The sequence below is a fragment of the Rissa tridactyla genome, chromosome 3 (assembly GCF_028500815.1).
Source record: "Rissa tridactyla isolate bRisTri1 chromosome 3, bRisTri1.patW.cur.20221130, whole genome shotgun sequence".
Classification (NCBI taxonomy): Eukaryota; Metazoa; Chordata; class Aves; order Charadriiformes; family Laridae; genus Rissa; species Rissa tridactyla.
Window position 1 is genome coordinate 22,322,039 of NC_071468.1, and position 19,530 is coordinate 22,341,568.

The 19,530-nt window shown below is 39.8% G+C and overlaps 1 protein-coding gene across 4 annotated transcripts in view; it reads right to left on the minus strand.

Moving 5' to 3' along the window:
• The window catches only part of LYPLAL1 (lysophospholipase like 1), a 28,050-nt gene extending 25,065 nt beyond the window's left edge, over positions 1 to 2,985 (minus strand). The window contains exon 1 of one of the 4 annotated variants that reach the window (XM_054194808.1): positions 2,823 to 2,985. In XM_054194808.1, coding sequence (XP_054050783.1) covers positions 2,823 to 2,907 — 85 coding nt within the window. In that variant the 5' untranslated portion in view covers positions 2,908 to 2,985. Of the gene's footprint in view, positions 1 to 260; positions 282 to 2,413; positions 2,629 to 2,822 lie in introns of those variants that run through there. The other 3 variants (XM_054194806.1, XM_054194805.1, XM_054194807.1) reach the window with 3 other exon arrangements.
• Between the last annotated feature and the right edge of the window lie 16,545 nt (positions 2,986 to 19,530).

The following is a 19,530-nucleotide window of genomic DNA, read 5'->3' on the forward strand; positions in this document are numbered from 1 at the left end:
TTACACACAAATTAATGTACCTTCAGAATTAAAACAGAAGGCAAGAAGGATTTCTGTTGAGCACAAATGACATAACCATGAAGTTCTCTGTTTGGCCTAAATATTCCAAGTGACAAATAAGCAACAGGGTCACAAAACTGACAAAAATCTTATTCTGTGCTACATTAAAATCAAAGTTACATCTTTAAGTGGATGCTTCAGAACACATTCCCACAAACACTTTCCTTATGTGAGCAGTATGGTCTGAAGTTCAAACACACCTCTGATTCTCAGCAGACACTCTTGACATGCAAGGGTTTCCTCATGGTTGCTGTCACCTAATTTATGAACAACATATCTTAAGGAGGCTTAAACAAATTTTTTTTCCTATACACTCCTCCTCTTTCAGTTAGAAAGCAAAAGTCTGGGCTTTGCAAATACACAGGACCAACCCTCAAGTAGGTCAACCTAAGCAACTATCTGAATGCTTCCAGAATTGGGACTTACTTAGATCTTTACAAAGTCATTAATGGTGCTGGACACATATTTTATTATTTATTCACATTTCTTTAGCTTTGCCAAGATCAGCAGAAACATTTACAGTTAACGAAGCTAGTTTGTCTATGAAAAGTTCATAGAAAACTCATTAAGTAAGAGAAAATTTAACTACGACCTTCTGTGTGTCAAGAGTCCCTATGGTCCAAATGCTCTGCAACTGCTGTAGAGCATTTGTATTTTGATTTGGTAAGAATAGAATTTGAAGGGGAGGAGAAAAGAGGGGAGACTGTGACACCAAACAAAACTCAACAACCTTCTGAAAGGCTTGTCTTTCAGGCTGTTCTTAGATTTTAGCATTATATGCTCTTCTGAACACTACTAAAAAGAGTGCACAGAAAATTCTGCTTTGAGTCGAATTATTTTCCTTTCAAATACAGCTTGAATTTCCAATTTTTTTTTCAGTGCAAAGTTTAAACTTAAAAACATGTTAGATGTAGACTGGATATTAGGAAAAAATTCTTCACCGAAAGGGTTGTCAAGCATTGAAACAGGCTGCCCAGGGAAGTGGTTGAGTCACCATCCCTGGAGGTATTTAAAAGACATGTAGATATGGTGCTTAGGGACACAGTTCAGTGGTAGATTTGGCAGTGCTAGGTCAACGGTTGGACTCAATGATCTTTACGGTCCTTTTCCAGCCTAAAGGATTCTACGATTCTTTGCATGTTACAAGATACAAAGTTGTAAATCTAAGTCTAAACAATTATTATACATTTGTTACTTCCATTTGCCTTCCCTGATGACCTACTAAATGGATCCTCTACCTAAATTTGATGCACGGGAATTCTCTAATATTTTTCTAAAACATTTTCTTTCTAAAACATTCTCCACTTGTTATAATTTATCTGGAGCAACCATTGTGAACAAAAAGGATTCATGCCATTTGACTGCCACTTTCCACCACAACCACTGTACAGAAGGTTTACAATTCAGGTTCACAGGCCAGCCACAGCAACGGCACTGCGGCTATTTCTGTTTTAAATTCTACTCTGCAGAACTGCTAAACAAAACCAAGTAACAGCGCTCTTGTACTTCCCCATTGCAAACATTATGAATGAAATCATATCAAACATGAAAAATTGTAGAGTACTTTAACCACATGTGGAATCAACCTCTAACCATAATCTTCCCTTACTCCTCCAACATGACAGAAAATTATTTCCTCAAGCATTAAAAGCATTAGCATTACCAAGAGGGCTGAACACATCTAGTGAACTCTTTCATTCTTTAACTCACAGAACTTGAGAAAAGCAAAATTAAACTAGATTATAAAAATGAAACTAATTTAATAAGCACGTACATCTCTGTTAAACAGAAGCATCAGCTAAAAGCAAAACTAAGAGAAAGACACTGAAAGAGTTGAGCATGTTGCCACATGCACGGGGGCAGCTCAATAGAATTGATTCCCAGGGCCTTGATGTAATAAAGACCTATGATGACTGTTTTTTTTCAGGGTTTGTTTGTTGTGTGGGGTTTTTTTAAAGTCATGTGGACTTTGTTGTTGTTATTTAGCATTTTAGAAATAACCTTTAAGAAAAAACCCTGACAAAGCACACACTCCCCTCCTGCCCTCGGTCTGGTCACTGATACAAGTGGCTGCCTCCTGCAGATGGTGGCCATGAAGCCAGTTTGGACGTGGCCAGGATCCTTCTGGATGGAGAGAAGTCAGTCTATCAACACTGGCTTTTAACAGGCACCAACAATACTTTCACCCTGAGCCTAAAAAGGCCAAGAGCCATTTTAATTCTGTAAATCGCACGTGGCTACCCTGAGAGTGGAGGGATTAAGGGAATATCTTCTGGAAAAGGAGTTCTCATGGCAAAGAAGGCCGGGCTGGTGCGTACCGGCACCGTCCCTAAGCCGCACACCGCCGACCCACCTCAGCCCCGGGGCGGCCCAAACGCCGGACCCAGTCCCCGCACACCGTTTTTTTTTTTTGCTCACTGAGGCTCCTGCTGGCCGGCCGTCGCCGCGCTGTCCCCGGGGGAGGACAGAGCCGCAGGGACGGGGACACCTCACTCGCCTCCTCCTCGCTTTCCAGCCGCGCCGAGCCTGCCGGCTGCCGCGCTGGCCGTGTCCCGCTGATCCCCTCACAAAGCGCCGGGCCGCCAGCGAGAGGCCAGGTTGCCGGCAGGGCCCCGCGGCGCAGGAGGAGGCGGCGGCAGCCACCCCGGCCCCGCGGTCAGAGGGCGGCCTCCCCCGGCCCCGCCGAACCCCGAGCCCCAAGCCCCGGCCCCGCCGCAGGGTAGCAGGGGAAAGAAGGGAGTGTAGGGGGGAGAAGCAGCCACCTGAGCCGTGCAGGAAGATGAGGGAGGCGGTGTGCCTGCCCGCGGGGAACACCACGCTCCTTTGCAAAGCTGCAGGCGCCGCCATACCCAGCACTCTCACTCTCTTTCTCCTCCTCCCGCTCCGGCCTGGCCTGGCCTCGCCTGTAGCGCGGCCCACTGCGCCGGCGCAGAGGCAGCTCCGGGCCGGGAAGGAGAGTCGGGCCTCCTCCGGCGCTTGCCGGCCGCGGGGCCTTGTCTCCCGCCTCCGGCTTTCCTCGGGCGCCCTTGCGCCCAGCAGCAGCTCTCCTGGACCCAAACCCGAAAAGTTCTCGCGTTTAATGGCCGCGCCGTTACCAAAAATCTATGTATAGAAAGTGCTGCATCCCTACAGGCCCCATATGGTGATCGAACGGGGGATCAAATGGTGAAGTGGCGGGTGTCGCCCCTCTCATGTCCTAATATGCGTTTGGAAAAGCAATGAGGCTTTGGCCTGGCCAGGTGCTCACTGTCAGGAGCGAAGGCCCTACTGGTCGGGGAACTGAGGGAGGCAGGTGGCGGGGGGCTCCCAAGGCTCCTGCCAGGCACTTCAGGAATCGACTGGCCTGCAAGGCCCAAGGCTGGGAAAGTCAAAGACATTTGAAAGCTTGTCTGTTCTTAATCTGCGTCTGAGCACAGCTACTCTGGTGCTCCTGGCAGTGTTTACTGAACTGCTGTAGGAGGATAAGGAGTAGGAGCTTTCTTTTGCACTTTTAGGTAACCTAAACACTTTCAAAGTTGTAAGACTTTTTTTTTTTTTTTTTTCGCCCTGGTGGTGTGTCAGTTAACCACCTGCCTTGGTGCTTTGAGTTCTGTGGCAGTGGAAACAAGGATTACCAGGCATAAACTCCACCATTGTCATTTCACTAGCCAGGTGCAGGGCGAGCCAGGGGGTGAGCAGCAAGTTTACAGATTAGTTTTGCAGTTCATCATGAAGTATTTTGGCAAGCCATAGGGGCACACCTGTTAGTCCTTAAAAATGTAATGAAACCTTAGCCCCTTGAGGTAGCATGTTATTAGCTTCAGAATGGCCTGTGGGTTAAGTAGATGAAACATCAGTGTGTGTGTAATATGAAGAGCATGCTGTGCTTGTATTTCTGTTCAAATTACTGTCCTGACTACTATTTTCCTATGTATTTAGGCCATGAAATCTTAGGGCACCAGTTAAACGTAGACTGACAAACGGCATGTTATATTGCCACTTCAGAATGTATGCAGCTGTATCTAGGAACATTCTGCAGTGGGTCCAAGAAGTAAATAGAAGTAAAAAAATCTGATTGTTGGGGAAATGAGAAAATTGCATCGTGGGGAGGGATGAAAGATATATCTAAAAATTTCTAGTGTCAGTTGCCCGATTGAAGAGTACAAAATCTCAGCAAAGTAGTGCCACCATGAACAAGTCAGTATTGCTGGTGCCTAATAGCACTAGCTATTATTTTCGCAGTATGTGAAAATAATTGTGGTATTTGAGACATAAAGGCTCTTTTTTTTTTTTTTTCAAAATCAACTTAGCAGGACAGTTTAATCATGATTATAGGACATACTCATTTAGTTGTACTTACTTGTTATATTTTAATTTATCTTGCCATCTTTCATGAGCTTTGTAACTTTTTAGGGCTATTATATGTGAAGGGTGACTGAACAAAGGTACAACAGTGACATGTGGCTTTGGACAAACTCTTCTGCACAGTTAGAGCAACAAACCATGATCAAGCCTTTTTAAAGCTTATAGTTTGTCATTCCCTGCCTCTGAGTTACAAACTCAGAGGTACAAGGTTTCCTTGTGCCAATAAATAAAACTTGATGCCAGGAATAAAACAAAGGCTAAAATATCAGATGATGCAAAAATAGTACTCTAGGTTTGGAGAATTTTTTGTTGTTGTTTGTTTGTTTGTTTGTTTTGTTTTTTGGGGTTTTTTTTGGGTTTTTTTGTGTTTGTTTTTTTTTTAATAAACTGTCAAGGCATAAGATTTATTCTTTCTTTTCCATTAAAAAACTAGCAAAGGGCTATCTTTGTCTTTCCCTGAGTGGGGAGGACTCCAGGGCTTGACGGGAAAGACTAGTATTTTTAAAAAATTGAAGACAAAATAGACAACTGAATAGAAACTTGTGAAAGAATAGGAGCTCTGAACAAACAAAGGGAAAAGAGCTGAGTTAAAGTTCTGATGACAACAAATTTACTGTAATAACTTGTTATTTATACCAGAGGAAAATATTTTCTTGGAGTGTGTTTAAGTATATTAATTATATTTAATGATATTAAAAATATAATTTAATGACATTGAAATAAAAAAATCCCACAAACCACAGCAAAAGAACCTTGTAACCGTGATAGGTCTGAATCAAGTGCTCAGAAATGGCCAGGAGACGATTCTGTTGTTTCTGGGAGTTTTCTGTTGTTAAAGGGGTGATGCCAGTCTTCTGGCATCTACCTGAAAGAGGGAACGTGCTTGGAGTAGGAACTGGAAAAGGGTTATAAGTATTTCCCTGGGCCAAACCTATGAAGAATGTGAAGCAGACAGATGTAACCCATGAACACCATGAAAATCATGGCTGCTGCTAAAACTTAGCCTTACTAACTGGAAGAACTATCCTGAATGAATTAACAGTATGTTAATAAGTGTAGAAAATTATAGGCAATATGAAAATAGCTTGCAAATTTTGTTAAACTAACATATGCTCAAGTTCTGATGCTTATGGTTTTTTACAAGTCTTTCACTGCTGACATCTCCAAAAGGAATTTATTACATTTCACAGTGTCAATAAAATGTCCTCCCACACCCTTAAAAACATATTCTGTTGCAATTGCTTCTCTTTTTAATTTTTCCCCTGGGCTTAATGAAATAAACAGATTAAATTTTGATTTAAATGCTAAATAAGTATTGAAATGTAAATATGTGGCCATATTTAAGTTTTCTAAAGAAAGTAAATGTTAAGTGTGAGCTGCTTTTTGTTCCTTAGGATAGGCTCTTTCTCACAGTGCTCTCTGTTCCGACTCCATTCTCTCACACTGACTCTGTTTAGAAGAAACCAGAAGAGTTTAATTTACTTGCAGCCATTTTGATATTTTTCTCATTAAAATGGCTGTGCACTTTAAAATTAACTTTAGCTGAAAACAGTATGATGCAGAGTAATTTTTATGTCCAGCATGTGTACATATATAACATCCAGAAATACTATTATAACTGTGTATGCAGAACTAAGGCTCTTGCAACCCACATTGAAAAATAGTTCGTAGGTATTGTACAGTTGCTGTTGGGTTTTTTTGGTAGGTGAGTTATTCCACAGATGCTTCATAGAATCATAGAATCGCGTGGGTTGGAAGGGACCTTTCAGATCATCTAGTCCAACCATCAACCTAACTCTGACAAAAACCATCACTAAACCATATCTCTAAGCACTATGTCTACCCGTCTTTTAAAAACCTCCAGGGATGGTGCCTCAACCACTTCCCTGGGCAGCCTGTTCCAATGCTTGATAACCCTTTCAGTGGAAAAATTTTTCCTAATATCCAGTCTAAATCACCCCTGGTGTAACTTGAGGCCGTTTCGGCTTGTCCTATCACCTGTTACTTGGGACGATGATTGCAAAGAAGTATATCTGATTTGTAGTTGATTATATTCACATTTAGATGGTTTTGACAGAAGCAGGGATTTTGGTATGGAAATACAAATATCAAGTATTTTGATCTTTCTACACACACCCTTTATTTCTTTCTCAGTATCATGACATTGTCATCACCATATTAGAAGATAACATCATTAATATCTAGTCTTTATGGTTTGAGTGATAACTATCCTATACTTTCTTCATTATTAAGGCATTGAAATTAAACGCTGAAATGATTTGACTCTTTTGTACACTCCTTCCCTCTCTTATCCTTCTTCCAATTTCTTACGTGCTGAAGGGTACGTCCACTATTTTTAAGACTGTCATACTGGTTACTGTGATCTGATAAAAATAAGCAGCTATCCTCAAATTTGCAGGTGGTTTCATTCACTGGAAATCAGTGGCAGTGCTTTGATGTAGAATTTATATGGCATGGGGTTTTTTTAGGTCTCCTCTTTAAGTGTACATCTTGACATAGTTTATTCTAAAAAAGTTCTTGTAAACAGTTCCCTGCACAACTGCTACAGTTGAGGTAGGAAGTGCTATAGGGGCTGCTATTCAGACATGCAACCTAGTGGTCTGTTGATCATGCTGAACTATGCATAGCCTTACCAAGCCAAATAAATATGTATTTCCATTCATATTTTTTATTTAGAAAACTGAGTTTTTGCAAGTGATCAATGTTCAAAATATGTAGATTTTGAAAAGTTGTTTTCCTGTCCAGTGACAAATATATTTTGATGCCGAGTTCCCCAGTTCCTTACTAGAAAAAAGGCTTCCTGGCTAGGCTACATCCCCAATATTGTGCATCACAGATATGATTTAAGGTGGGAGTTGGGTGGGGGAAACCAATACACAAAGAGAAAAGCAGGCTGCGTTCTGTAGAACGCAGTATGAGTATTGTCTGGCACAATGAGATCTTGACCCAATGTTTCTGGTTACCACAGCAAGGTAAACAAATAATAAATAAACAAATCATGTTCTTTTTGGCCTAAGAGATAATTGGTATTTAGGGCCTTGTGAGATAATTTTGCTAGCAGGAGACAGATATTTACTGCATGCCATGCAACTTGTTTAAAAATAAGGGCGCAATCCCAGGGACAACAGGTGGCAGTTCCCTTCTTCAGAAATCTGAGCCTGCAACTCGCCAACACCCTGCCAAAACAAATCCAGGCTTGGCTGTATTACTGGTGCCTGTGTGTTTCTTCTGCTTGTTCTTTGCAGCGGGTTTGCTACTTCTGAGTCATTTGGACGTCCACTCAGCTGCTGCATCCCAGGCAAGCTCCTTGGCCTGTCTTGTTCAGCTTATAGCCTGATGGAGCCTGGAGGGATGTTCCTCAACCAGAATCCCCTAAGGAATCTCACAGACGTGCTCGGGGCTTACCAAAAGCACATTAACAGTATTCTCAGCAAATAGCAAAGCTGTTTTCTAGTAATATGTGGACTGGTGGTGTCTCTCTTTTATTTAATTTGTTGGTGATTAGAGCTGTGGCTGCTAACTGGTATGGCTGGTTTTACATTGACTTGACAATTTCTAGCAAAGCAGCTTTATATAGCAGAGAGTATTTCAAAGATGCTTACCCTGGGTAGTGATCTCACCTTGGCCATAGGAAATGCGAGTTCAAGACTTTTAGGGGAAGTTTAAAGTGCCATGGGAGGGTTTGGCTCCATTGGAGCTGCGCCTGTGGGAAGGTGTTGGTACTGGGACTACAATATTATTCCAGTCTTCAGTAAAATTTCTGGACTCGGAATGAAGGATCCTTCATCCATTTAAACTGTGCATCTGTCAAGTTTATTATACTTTGTGATTTTGTTGTGTGCTTTGGTATTTCTCTTGAGGACCAGTGTTCTGGCATATATGTTACTGAATACTAATCTCAGGTTCTTGTTATTTTAAAAGGACATAAGTGCTTTTGAATGGAGGAAAAAGCTGTGAAAACATGAACCTTAAAATCCAGACATACAAGAAAAAGAACCCCAAGATTCCTATTTTAAAACTCTCATCATTTTGAGTCATTTTTTTGAGTTCTGACTTATGAATTAGCATCTCTTGAAATTAACAGGAGTGCTCTAGTGAGATTACTGCACTGGAGTTCATACATGAGTGTGCCCAGATCTGTGCTGCCCGGTTCTGTGTTCATGTGTATGTATGTGAATCGGAAGTGTTAAACATATCACGCTTTCAAATAACATAGCTGTGCTAGCAAGCTCTCTCGTTTTCTCCGTAGGAATGCAATCTATCCAACCGAAGTATCTCATGTCAATGTGGAGCACTTTTGCCGGTATAAATTGCAAGTCTGAAAGAGGGCTTTGCTCATATAAATATATTGGCAAGACTTTATACAGTCACAACAAAATCTAAATTTGCTTTCTTAATGCTAAAATCTGGTTTTGGTTACATTACTGTCAGCCTGGAGTAACTCCCTCTGGTTGACCCAAAGATAAATTGAACCCAACAAAAGAGTCTTTGGGACTCACAATGCTGTAATGACATTAGAACATGGAAATAGCAGGTATCGCTTTTTTAATCTGCAAGTAGAAAGTGTCTATGTTCACATTGATTTTGGTTAATTTACTCCTTCTGAGCCTGAGCAGGTAAAATGCAGAAATTTATATCAACACTGGAAATGTATAATACAGAACTCCATGACAGACCTATTTGTTGCTTTCCTTCTGCTTTCCTACCAGTGGGACTTTGTGTGGCTTCCATGTTTTTGCATTTATTTGTCAAAACTGGGGCGTAGGTGCAAGCATTTTTTTTGGTGCCAATTTACGTGATGCCATAAAGCAGCGTTTTTCATTTTTCAACACTTATTAGCTCAGCTCCTCAGCTGTGCAGCACCACACCCTGGTGTGAAACTTATAGAGGGGTAATTCTGACAGGTTTATATTGGCCTAAATTTATAGCATTTCATTTGGGAAAATGAGTATCTTGTTCCCATTTCCAGTACAATTTTGTGACTATTTGACAAGATCAACCACCAAGACCTTTGGAAGACTGGAAATCAGAGGGTGTCCTAAAGATATGTAGTTCCACTTTCATACAGTGGATTAATGGAAACCCCATTTCTTTAAATTGAATACATTATCTTTTAAATTATTTTAGTGTCAGTGCACCAAATTCTTCCAAAAGAGACTGTCCAACGTCTATATACACAAACATACATATAGTATTAATATTGAGGTAAGCTGAACGGTGCAATACCGTTCTCCAAGCTTTTAAGATAATACTTGTGATGCCTTAAGTTGAACCGCTGTGGTGTGTCTTTTTCATCAGAGACCAGATATAGCGTAAGGACATACGATACATCAATACATTTTTCCTACATGAACATTTATGGTTGACTATAAAACCAATATGCAGAGTGACTATCATATATCCATTTGTTATGTTTTATTTATTTTTCTTAAAGAGAATATGTCCCAAAAAGAGTAGTTCCGTAATCTCTGATAATAAGTTCTGGATGTGCTATTTTTCCCATGTGCTGAGGAAGAAATCTATAGCTGGTCCTTACTAATTTGTTTAAGTGGGCTTTAAGGGCATTAGGTATCTTTTTCTGGTTCAGTAACACTGGCCCTTTTCCGTAGTCAGTAGAGGCAGTGGGTCTTCTGTATGGTCTATAGTAAAGGGTGCCTGTGGTGATGAGCTCAGCTATATCCATCTGAAGTCTGGACATCTCAAGTTAGGTGAGATTAAGCACATCCTAAATTTCTACTTTGGTTTTGTGTTGTTGGATTCCAGGTCATGGCTGTACCATTATTAGCAGGCCTCTGAAAATGATGTCTCTGAGAAATGTAATTGGGTCTCAGTTTGGATCTCTTAACTCTTATTGGAGTGTGATGGCTGTGCGACAGCAAATTAATTGTGACCCAGTTCTGTCACATCTGAAATGTACCTACATTTTTAAAATTGGCACCATCAAGCTAGCAATAACAAGGTTTTGCTTTGTTTCCTGAAGTAGAGGAACTATGGAATTAGAGTATGAAAAATATGAACAGGTCACTGTAGAAAGCTTACCCACCAGGGTGTTGGATCTGCTCTAAGCCTGGGTGTAGAGCAGTTTTTCCATTACATATCTGAATGAATTCTCATACATGTGAAAACTGCAAAACTGGGCCACCTGTGGATAACTGGATGACTCCATTCTCCATTAGCACAGAGAGAATTATGTAGAATATTAAATAATTAGATTTTCAGACAATGTGCAACATGTACATTGCATTAATGTAATGTAATGAGTGTTTTCAGAAACAATTGCAAGGAGACCTAAGCATGTGTTACGTGAGAAAATCCAGCATGAAGCATTATGCATTATATAGCGGCGAACTGCTCGCTGTTGTTTTGAAATGTGACCTTTATTAGATACCTGTGAATTAAATAAAATTTGATACATTAACGACATTAGAAACGTATTGCTTTAAAAGAACTGACAGCAAAATACTTAAGTGCTTGAATTAAGACGATCCTTGTCTGGATTTCTGTGCTTTCTGTTATGCAAAATTTAGACAATATTTTCAAATTAATTGTCTATTCTTTCAGATTCAAAGGGAATTACTCAGTTGAATAAACCCTGCTGTAAGTTGGTCCTGTCCAAATGAAAGCCAGTATTACGTGAGAGCAATTACTTTTCATGGTCCTTAGTATAAACCATGTGATGTTGGGAAGTTCAGAACGTTTGAATATGCTAATTATTCTTCCCTTTGCTCTGTGGTAGATGCTGTTTTGCTATATAAATTGGCTGAGGAATCTGCATGTTTTTGTGATGTGCTAGTTGCCATCTGCTTTGGAGATATTCCCATGCACTTTTGTTAATGCAACAGCTATAGTGTTTTCAAATGTTGATACTATGAAAATGTAATGTGATTGGACTTGGACAGGTGCCTTAAACAGACCACCCATCATATTTATTTTGCTGCCAGTCAGAACAGGCAAACTCGTGGGTAATGGTAATTTTGCAGTGTTGATGTGCTTTGAACTTTCCAGATAGTGAATAATTTGCGGTTCATTTTAAAAGAGATTTTGACAGTTCTGAAAAAAGTCCTGCTGAGCTAAAAGCCAGTATTCAAAGGTTACTATTGGATTTGATTTGATTTTTCAGTTTTGTAGTTGTTTTCACAAAACTGTTTAGTTCAGGTGCCTTATTTTTGGTAGTAGAGAAAAAAACTTGTTAAAGGATAAGCTGGAACAGTATGGATTAATTATTACTATTATTTCTCTAAGCCAAATGTAGAGCAAGCAGCTATATTTGCTTATGTTTATAAAATGACTGGATTTGGTGCACAAGGTACATCAAAGATATACATATATGTGTATATATATGTATATATATATACAAGAATGTTTAATCTGGGCACAGGTGCTTAGGTATGGTGTGGACACTGAAGCTTAGATATGCTAATGTCACAAACATGCTTGGAACTTACTGGCTTTAAATCCAGTAGGAATGTTTTATCTTTGCCAGTTCTAGAAAAATAACTAAGTCGGGGTTCAAACCACTGATATACACAATAATATACTCTTACGCATGTGTTGTTAACATATTTGATGCCTTGTTTTTACGTTACTGGAAAGCAGAGGCAAAAACCTTCACTTGAGGTCTTAACCTTTTCAAGTGTTACGGACTGAAGGTGACTGATACAAAATTCCTGGGTAGAAAACTGGTGGTTAAAATAGATTGAAATATAAGTGACCATAGTGAAACAGAGTGTTCTTATTGCAGATCCTGAAAATTATCTAATATTGAATCAAAAAAAATGTATTTCAGAACAGGAATGCTTCTTGTGGTAACTGATATCACAGTTACCAGAAATAGAACGGCACAGAGGGGAAAAAAAAAGGACTGAGTGAAAAACAACAAAGCAAACAATCAGGATCTTGTTCTCTGAAAGGTTAGGTGCAATTAAGAGTAATTCGTTTAAATTATGGCACTGGAAGATTGGCATGAATGAGAAGAGAATTTCGTGTATGGCCACTTCAGCAAAAATATGAAGCTTGGAGTTTAATTTTGATGTGACCTTAAAAAAAAAGAAGCTTGTTTTCACATAAATGTTCAATAATCATTGTTAAAAAGAAAAAGTGTGCTGTAGAAAAGGGATTGTCTATGAAATGTCTTTTCATAAGGAGCAAGTGAATCTTTAAGGAGCTTCAGAACCATAGCCACGTTTTGGACTTAATATTAGCTGGTGGCGTGCCAGAGAGGAAGAGAAGACTTAGGCGTGGTTGGTTGTTTCTGAAAAAGAGATAGTGTTGGCAATTATTAATAAGAAAAATGAAGTCTTGAGAGAGGATGGCCTAACGGCAGAGCTATTAGCTACATCCAAAAAGATGGTCTCACATCCTTGCTGAAATGTTCAAATTAAATGAGAACACAGTGTGTTTTCCCAGATGGGTGAAAGAGAAACATAATCATCTCTGCCTTTAAAAATGATGACAGAAATAGCTGAGAAAATTATACCTCAATTATCTTGATCGATCTTGTAATAAACTCTGTACGCAATCTATCTATCTTTGCTAGGAAAGAGGTCAGAGTGAAAAAATAGGCCTTTTCTTTAAGAAGAGGACCAAGGCGAACTTGGGGTGAAGTTTTTTCAAGTGAGTGTATTTATTTATTAGAGATACTGTGGAAGCAAATGTGGCTGCTATCTAAGTTTTAAGTTAAGCAAAAGTTCAGTACAGGATGAGGTAAGAGATTTCTGTCATGGTCTCTTGTTTTATAATGAACAAAATCAGTATTTTATACGGAAGAGTCTCATCCAAAATACTGCAGTAAGATCTCAATCAAGAAAATGCTAGTTTACAGGGGCTCAAACAACAGTTTGAATGTGTAAGGATTTCAGCTTAGCTTTGGTTACAAATTATGATATTGCTTTTATATCACGTTTTGCTATTCAGATACAGAGAATGTAAAAGTCCGTAACATGGGGCAAGCATTTATCATCTATACACGTAGGTACAATTGTGTGGGCAAGACTAGTGCAACTCAGATTATGGTGTATTTTGTATGTACACATAACACCTTTGGGTATGCTGTCACAGTGACTGTAAGCAGAAATGGTTCTTGTACTTCAGTTAAAGAAACCCTGTGGGTTTTGAACCCAGGAATTTTTATTGAATATGGTTGGTCCTAATTAAGTTATGAGCATAGAGAAATGTTCTAGAGACCATTGGTGTGAAGAAGATGCTTTACTCATCACACCGGTGAATTGAAAAAAATAGTTCTGAAAAGTAAATAAGGAATCGTAATTACTGAAAGGATTTTGCAAGCTAGGTGAAAGCTGCAGAACAAGACTGAATTGTCCTGTTATACCTCATTTAAATTGATGTTATAGGCAGTGATCTTGAACAGATAGGTCTTCATAGCAATGGAACATGGGAAATAAATACCTTTGTCACATCATCACATTCCCTTTCTTCTGTTCCATGAGGTCATATATGAACTTAGCTCTACTGACTGAATACAGAAATTATAGTTTTAAAAGGAATCTCTATTTTTTTAACAGAATTGTCCACAGGAGATTTCCTCAGAAAAGTACTGGAAACACTCGCCCCTCTTGATTAGCTCATAGTACTGAAATTAGATTATATTGTCCACAAATGGGTAACTGAGAGATACATAGTATCAATCAATTGTTATGTATCTGGTGCCAATGCTCAGGAATGCAGAGTTTTATTTTTTTAATTAAAACAACAAATAAAATCCTGTTGAGTAGATTTGGGGGTGAAATTCTCTTCTACTCCTCTCTGTCCTGGTCACTGCGGTTCTGTTTGGTGACTATTTGAAATACTAAATGACAACGGTTAGACAAAGCTTTTTTGCTGATTCTTGCATTGTATGACCATTTGTAATTCTGAACTTCAGTTTCAGAAAGACTCCAAAAAGTTGTGCCACTACGACACTTTTTAATCAGCTGAAGTGTTTTAATATTAGAGCCTTTGTTGTAATGATGTAGAAAAGTTGCTGGTTTAAACACCCTGACTTCTGAGTTTTACCAGTACCTTTCAGCCTTTTGATACATGAGGACAGGGTGTGTGGATTTACTAAAGCTTTCAATTTCACTATATTTTATTAAGGGAGAAGGAAGAAGACCAGTGAACCTCAAATTCTCCCGTGCCTTCTCTTGTCAAAAAGCTAGGGGAGGAAGGAGGAGAGAGACATTACTGTCTGTGAGTCAAAGTTGTAGATTTTGGTCTAATTTATGGGGCATACAAATATAACTCCTTTTGATATGGTTTTGTTTCATAGCAGCATAGAAAGCACCTATCAAAGTTTTTAATAGTAAAGCAAAACCTTTAGTGAATGAAGTCCTGCCCTAGTACTTTAGCAGAACGGGAAGCCTGCAGTTTGCATGTCATCCGTGTGCCAGAGCATTTGATAAAACTACAAAAGGATGTTTTACCAAGCTGGTTCTGATACATAAAAGCTGTGACTTCAAATTATTTCCCCCTTTTAAAATTCCTAGTGATTCTTTTTTTCTCAATGCTAGTGTTATTATATTTGTTTCCTAAGGGTATCCAGGTGTTTTCACTGGAATAATGCAATTTTGAGACACGTCTTTTCTGCATGCCAAATATATTGAATTAATCACTGTACGCAAACGCAGCTCAGCACTGTCCAGCGGCAGTAATGAGATGCAGCTTCGCAGTGTCTGGTTTCCAAGCTGGCAGAGGGCAATGGGGAGTGACAGTCATCACCGTCTTCTGCTGGTTTAGCCGTGGGACACGGGGCAAGACCTCCAGCACACGTGAGCCAATACACGGCGGAAACCCCCACATTCATAGTGGGCGGTATTCAGCAATCATCCAAGCAAAGCAATAACAAAACCATGTTGCTTCTTGCCCCAGGACACTGTTGAGAACAACATGAAAACATCTTCTGAAGCCTGAGAAGAGAAACTTGGGCTGAGAGTTGTCCTGTGTATAAACAGAGGGTTGTCATCCAGAGTGTTTGGGCAATATCTGAACATGTGAGCATTGTGCCTCAGGGCAAAAATTGGCAGAACTGAGAGAGAGCAGAGCTGTTGAAGAAGAAATTGAATGTACTTCCATATTTTCAATGATATTAAGGATTTAACACTACCCTTTTACACTTTCAAAGGCTGTGTCAAAACATACATACTTTGGGCACAGGGTATATGTACTTTTTCAGTTCATCTTTAGGGAATAAACATAGAGAACCCCATAGTCAGCAAATGTAAATCAATGTGTCACCAATAAAGCTATTGAGAACCAGGCCCAGAGAAGGGTCCAAGTTTCAAATTTAGGGACAGATCCATACCTTTAAGGTTTTGAATTTGTGGTTCAGGTTCAGGGCTAACTTGAAATAGAGCAAATCGGTTTGAGAGGTCAGGTGGGTTTTTAAAAGCAGAAAATATTCTTGGTAACAGTGGTCTTTCTTACTTCTGAAAGGTTAGCATCCTTTGTGAGTGGTCAGGCATAACACATCAGTGCCAACTTTTTCAACAGTGATTGCTCAAAATAAGAAATCAGGATTTGTTCTTGTAAACCTTGTAAGCATGTATGTACTTACAATTACACTGTAAGTATATGACTTTGGCTTCACATACATTTGGTGTCAGACGAATGAACAAAGTAATGATAACTCTAATAATAATAAACAGTTGCTCTTTTATGGTTGCTTTTATTCCATACGCGGTCTGCACATGGACACGTCCAAGTGTCTTCTTTTTATTTTCTTGTTCTGTTTATCTCATTCCCTTTCCCAGTGTTTTATGTTTTTATTTGCAGTATGAAAATACTTAAATCACTGTTGCAATTTGTTTTTATTGCCCAGTGTGACCACTTATTCCAGGTGTTTATTTATGTTCATGAGAAAGGTTCTTACTGGATTTTATTCATGTTTATATTTAGAATGCTTCTGCCACGTTTCATGGCTGTTGGGCCTCTTGGATGGGAGGATGTTTTACCATGTGCATCATTATCACTTCCTTCATTATTTTGTACACATCTATTAGGTCATCCTAAATGTTTTTCATCGTCACTGAAAATAAGCTTAACACATAACAGGTGTGGAGCCAGATGGGGAGAGAGAGCTTGAAAGAAAAATACTTGTTTATCCACCGCAGAGCAGTGCAGAGGTCTCTCTCCATCAAACAGCGTGAGCATAGATGAGCAAAGAGGGGTATAGCCTTCCTAGCCCACTCCCCCTGTAAATTCTCCTCGGCGTAAGTGCCCAGCTTTGAAGGTCCGTATGACAGAAGAGAGCCACGTAAAGCAAGCCTTCTAGGTCCGGAAAATGTAGGTCGCTGACTATCTGACTGGAGCGATCAGAAAACAGCTGACTCCCAGTGATTCACAAATAGCAGAAAGGTGCTTTTAGGATCACTGCAGCCAGGCAAAATTTGCAGGTGTTTCATGCCTCTTTGTACAAGCACAGCAGCCTGAACCAGCCCCATAGTCACGACTGGGAGAAAAGGTGGAAAAAGTGACACAGTTTGTCTTGGCCTCCACTTGGTGCAGATGAAGATCTGCCCCTAAAAGAGTAAAGAGATGCATTTCAATTCCTGTAGGACTGGGCTCTAAATCAGGAACAGTAATACAATCCTTGTTTTTTCCCTTCCTTCTCTATATTATTATTAGACCATTTCCTTTGTCCCTGTTTCTCATTTTTATGCATTTTTAGGAGCCCACTATTATATTTTCCCTTTTCTTTAATGTGAATATGTCTAAAGAGCCCATTGTTGTCAGTTGAACTATTTATGTAGTTTAGCATTCAGTAATTCCATTTGCTCCTTTAATTTTATCCTTTAACTTACTTCTGCTTATTTTTACATACAGTGCCTCCAAATCCTCTGCACCAGATTTGTTTATCTTTTTTAAAAGCTTTCAGCTCTCTGCTTGTAAAACTCTTTGCATTTCATTCCTTACCTAACCACAATGGCCTATGTTGCACTTTTCCCTGTTTAGATTGAAGTGGGAAGAATTTCAACTGCACTCTTTCCAACAGTTGCCACTTTTCCCCTAGTAGCTTTCCCACAGTTAGTAGGAATTCAATCAGAAGTACTTTCCACTCTTTTCAAAGTCAACTACTTTATTTCTCTTATGCTTTCTGGTAATATTCTGTGCTCACCCTTGAAATTTCTCGGCCATCTTATATATTTTGAGAGAATGCGATATATAGTGTACGTGTGAGTAAATGCACGCATGCATGCACACACACAACTGTATTTAGGCTTTTTTTTTTCTTTCTCTCCTCACCTTGGCTCCCAAACCGCTTATATCCCACTGTTGTATTTGGGGTGGTGTTGCTGTTTTTTTTCTTTTTTAAACCATTGCACTATTTTCTTAGTGTAGCAAAACTATTAGTGGGATGGAGAGACATCTGATACGAGGCATTTGTAGTATCCTTGGGAACATCCAACCAACTGGACAACTTGGTGTGAGTTCTGGCATGGGCCACCACTCCAGATGTTTTGGTGGTTTGTAGGACAGTGAGAAAGGAGTGATGTTAGGCTAAGGAGGGAGAGACTATAAACAGAAAAAGTTGGATTCATTTTTCCTGAACTGATGAGTGCAGGACTGACGCTGCCTTTCAGAGCAGAAGTCTCAGAGTTACAGAAGGCTACCTGGTAGATAGACTGTCTCAAAAACCCATTCCCTGATACCTGTCACTGTCACACTGCCGCTCTCCCCCAGCCTCATGTCCTAAGTTTCTGGAAGTCAAAAAAGTCTCTGCAAGAGAAACACATTCGGTGCTTTATACTAACAAGAACTGAAAAAACATTAGCTAATCAATCCTTTCAAAATCCTTGGGCTTAATTGAGCCCTGTGCGGCTCCAGTTTTATGCTGGTTTGGATCCAACAATTTCATTGGCATAAAAGAGGATGAATAAAGCACTTGAAGTATTGTTTAATGAACTGGTTGTGTAGAAAAGCCAACTGGAGCAGAGGCATGAAGTGGCTCAGGATTTTTTGCTCTTGTGCTCATTCTTCAAGGCCATGCTTCCACATCAAGGACATGTAGTGGGATGTGCAGTTTGGTCAAAGCCAAAAGCTGTGGGCTGTGGGCTGCCTCTTGCGTTGGTTTTAACTGGCACAGCTCCCATGAAACCAAGTTTTAATTCATGGAGCAGTTCCAGTTTTATACTCACAGGGGGAAACCTGGCCACTGGTTGTAGCTCCCAAACTCATACAATATTTGTTCATTTTCTCCACCCAGATAGTGCCTCCAACCCAGTTTAATTTCCACGTGACTGCTTTGCTGTACATTTCTTTGAAACACATCCTCCAACGATACTTCTCTGCAATGAGTTCTTCCTCACTAGTTTTGAAGTGTTGACCTGAGAACTAGCTGGGTGTAAGTGCAGCACCTCCAAACACCCTGTGAAAACCTGAGCACAACTGCAGCTAGTAAATACGTCTGCGTTAGTAACTGGAATGAAAGAAAGATGCTAGGACCAAGTAAATAACAGAACACGCCCCAATGTATGAACTTGGTGGAGGGGGCAGAGGCAGGATTCACTAAGAGTGAATTAATTCACCTGCTTACATAAAACCAAATGATGCATATTTTATTTGGAGACTTTTCTGATAAAGCAAACAATCAAAAATATAGTAGTGAAATAATGCATGTCTAAAGAGTAAATGTGTGCGTGCCACATTTTATTTCTCATGTAGCCTTTTGCTAAGTGTTAAAGGAGTTGTCCTGCAACTAGGTAGAGACTAGAGCTTTCTGCGCAAGAGGCATTTTGAAAGAGCTGCTTTGTGAAATGTGCAATAGTAACTACAGCATCCAGGCTCATCAGTGATGTCTTATAATATTATCAGCAGGTATTTAAAACCACCAGTGATTCTTTTGTTTATTTGAAGCTCTGGGGTTTATTTTTCCTTTTTTAAAAAGTAGCGTGGCAGTAACGCTTTTATAAGAGAAATAATGTCAACAGAAGGCTAAAGAGCACGTGCACGTAGAACATCTGCTCTGAGAATCACTTGAAAAATAACTACTCAGTAGCATGATAAGAAAACATCTGTGAATCACTGGGAGGAATATTAGCAATGGGAGAAGGCAAGGAAGGACAAGTGAGGTTGGACTTAGACGAGGGACAGACATCTACGAACCGCCAGTGT